We start from the raw sequence: 2,500 nt of genomic DNA, 5'->3' as shown, positions 1-2,500 counted from the left end.
GAGATAGTTACTATAGACTGGAACTGGCCTGGGGAGAGATAGTTACTGTAGACTGGAACTGGCCTGGGGAGGGAGAGGAGAGATAGTTACTGTAGACTGGAACCGGTCTGGGGAGAGATAGTTACTATAGACTGGAACTGGCTGGGGAGAGATAGTTACTATAGACTGGAACTGGCTGGGGAGAGATAGTTACTATAGACTGGAACCAGTCTGGGGAGAGAGAGGAGAGATAGTTACTATAGACTGGAACTGGCCTGGGGAGGGAGAGGGGAGATAGTTACTATAGACTGGAACTGGCCTGGGGAGGGAGAGGAGAGATAGTTACTGTAGACTGGAACCGGTCTGGGGAGAGATAGTTACTATAGACTGGAACTGGCTGGGGAGAGATAGTTACTATAGACTGGAACTGGCCTGGGGAGGGAGAGGGGAGATAGTTACTATAGACTGGAACTGGCTGGGGAGAGAGAGGAGAGATAGTTACTATAGACTGGAACTGGTCTGGGGAGGGAGAGGAGAGATAGTTACTATAGACTGGAACTGGTCTGGGGAGAGATAGCTACTATAGACTGGAACTGGTCTGGGGAGGGAGAGGGGAGATAGTTACTATAGACTGGAACTGGCCTGGGGAGGGAGAGGAGAGATAGTTACTATAGACTGGAACTGGCCTGGGGAGAGAGAGGGGAGATAGTTACTATAGACTGGAACCGGTCTGGGGAGAGATAGTTACTGTAGACTGGAACTGGCCTGGGAAAAGATAGTTACTATAGACGAGAACTGGCCTGGGGAGAGAGAGGAGAGATAGCTACTATAGACCTACACACTGGTACACATATTCTGGGAGAGGGGAAAGTGTGATGGTGAATGAAACACACACACACATGCACGCACGCACACACACACACACACACACACACACACACACACACACACACACACACACACACACACACACACACACACACACACACACACACACACACACACACCACACACACACACACACACACACACACACACACACCACACACACACACACACACACACACACACACACACACACACTCCTGGGATGAATGTTATTGAGATACACACTGAACAAAGGAAGGGAAGGAAAGCCAGGGTGTACGTGGATAAAACACTTTGTACACACAGACACAGGTACAGACACAGGTACAGACACAGGTACAGACACAGGTACAGACACAGGTACAGACACAGGTACCGACACAGACACAGACACAGGTACAGACACAGGTACAGACACAGGTACAGACACAGGTACAGACACAGGTACAGACACAGACACAGACACAGGTACAGACACAGGTACAGACACAGACACAGACACAGGTACAGACACAGACACAGGTACAGACACAGGTACATACACAGACACAGGTACAGACACAGGTACAGACACAGGTACAGACACAGACACAGGTACAGACACAGACACAGGTACAGACACAGGTACAGACACAGGTACAGACACAGGTACAGACACAGGTACAGACACAGACACAGGTACAGACACAGGTACAGACACAGACACAGGTACAGACACAGACACAGACACAGACACAGACACAGACACAGACACAGACACAGACACAGACACAGGTGCAGACACAGGTACAGACACAGGTACAGACACAGGTACAGACACAGGTACAGACACAGGTACAGACACAGACACAGGTACAGACACAGGTACAGACACAGGTACAGACACAGACACAGGTACAGACACAGGTACAGACACAGGTACAGACACAGGTACAGACACAGGTACACATAGCATGGTACTGCAGGTGTAGAACTCACATAGAGCTACTGTACATGCATACACACTCCTCAAGCTCTCCCTGAGTCCATGCTTCAGATGAAGTCATTATTAAAGCCAATCTTACCAGGAGCTTGTTGTACTTCAGCTGGAGGGCACTGGCAGAGTCCTAGAGAGAGAGAGAGAGAGAACGAGAGGAGACAGAGAGAGAGAGAGAGAGAGAGAGAGAGAGAGAGAGAGAGAGAGAGAGAGAGAGAACGAGAGGAGACAAAGAGAGAGAGAGAGAGAGAGAGAGAGAAGGAGAGGAGACAGAGAACGAGAGGAGACAAGAGAGAGAGAGAGAGAGAGAGAGAGAGAGAGAGAGAGAGAGAGAGAACGAGAGGAGACAAAGAGAGAGAGAGAGAGACGAGAGGAGACAAAGAGAGAGAGAGAGAGAGAGAGAGAGAGAGAGAAGGAGAGGAGACAGAGAACGAGAGGAGACAGAGAGAGAGAGAGAGAGAGAGACAGAGAGAGAGAGAGAGAGAGAGAGAGAGAGAGAGAGAGAGCGAGAGGAAGAGAGAGAGAGAGAGAGCGAGAGGAAAGAGAGAGAGAGAGAGAGCGAGAGGAAAGAGAGAGAGAGAGAACGAGAGGAAAGAGAGAGAGAGAGAACGAGAGGAAAGAGAGAGAGAGAACGAGAGGAGACAGAGAGAGAGAGAGAGCGAGAGAGAGAGAGAGAAC

The 2,500-nt window shown here is 49.8% G+C and overlaps 1 protein-coding gene across 1 annotated transcript in view; it reads right to left on the bottom strand.

Moving 5' to 3' along the window:
• LOC109886557 (periplakin) overlaps positions 1-2,500 on the bottom strand; it is a 57,809-nt gene that overhangs the window by 28,970 nt on the left and 26,339 nt on the right. Inside the window, exon 6 of the mRNA XM_031814075.1 lies at positions 1,911-1,952. Coding sequence (XP_031669935.1) covers positions 1,911-1,952 — 42 coding nt within the window. The remainder of the gene's footprint in view (positions 1-1,910; positions 1,953-2,500) is intronic.

Source organism: Oncorhynchus kisutch, unplaced genomic scaffold, assembly GCF_002021735.2.
Source record: "Oncorhynchus kisutch isolate 150728-3 unplaced genomic scaffold, Okis_V2 Okis06b-Okis10b_hom, whole genome shotgun sequence".
NCBI classification, from domain to species: Eukaryota; Metazoa; Chordata; class Actinopteri; order Salmoniformes; family Salmonidae; genus Oncorhynchus; species Oncorhynchus kisutch.
The sequence above is the reverse complement of the archived record's forward strand: the minus strand, read 5'-3'. Positions and strand labels throughout refer to the sequence as shown.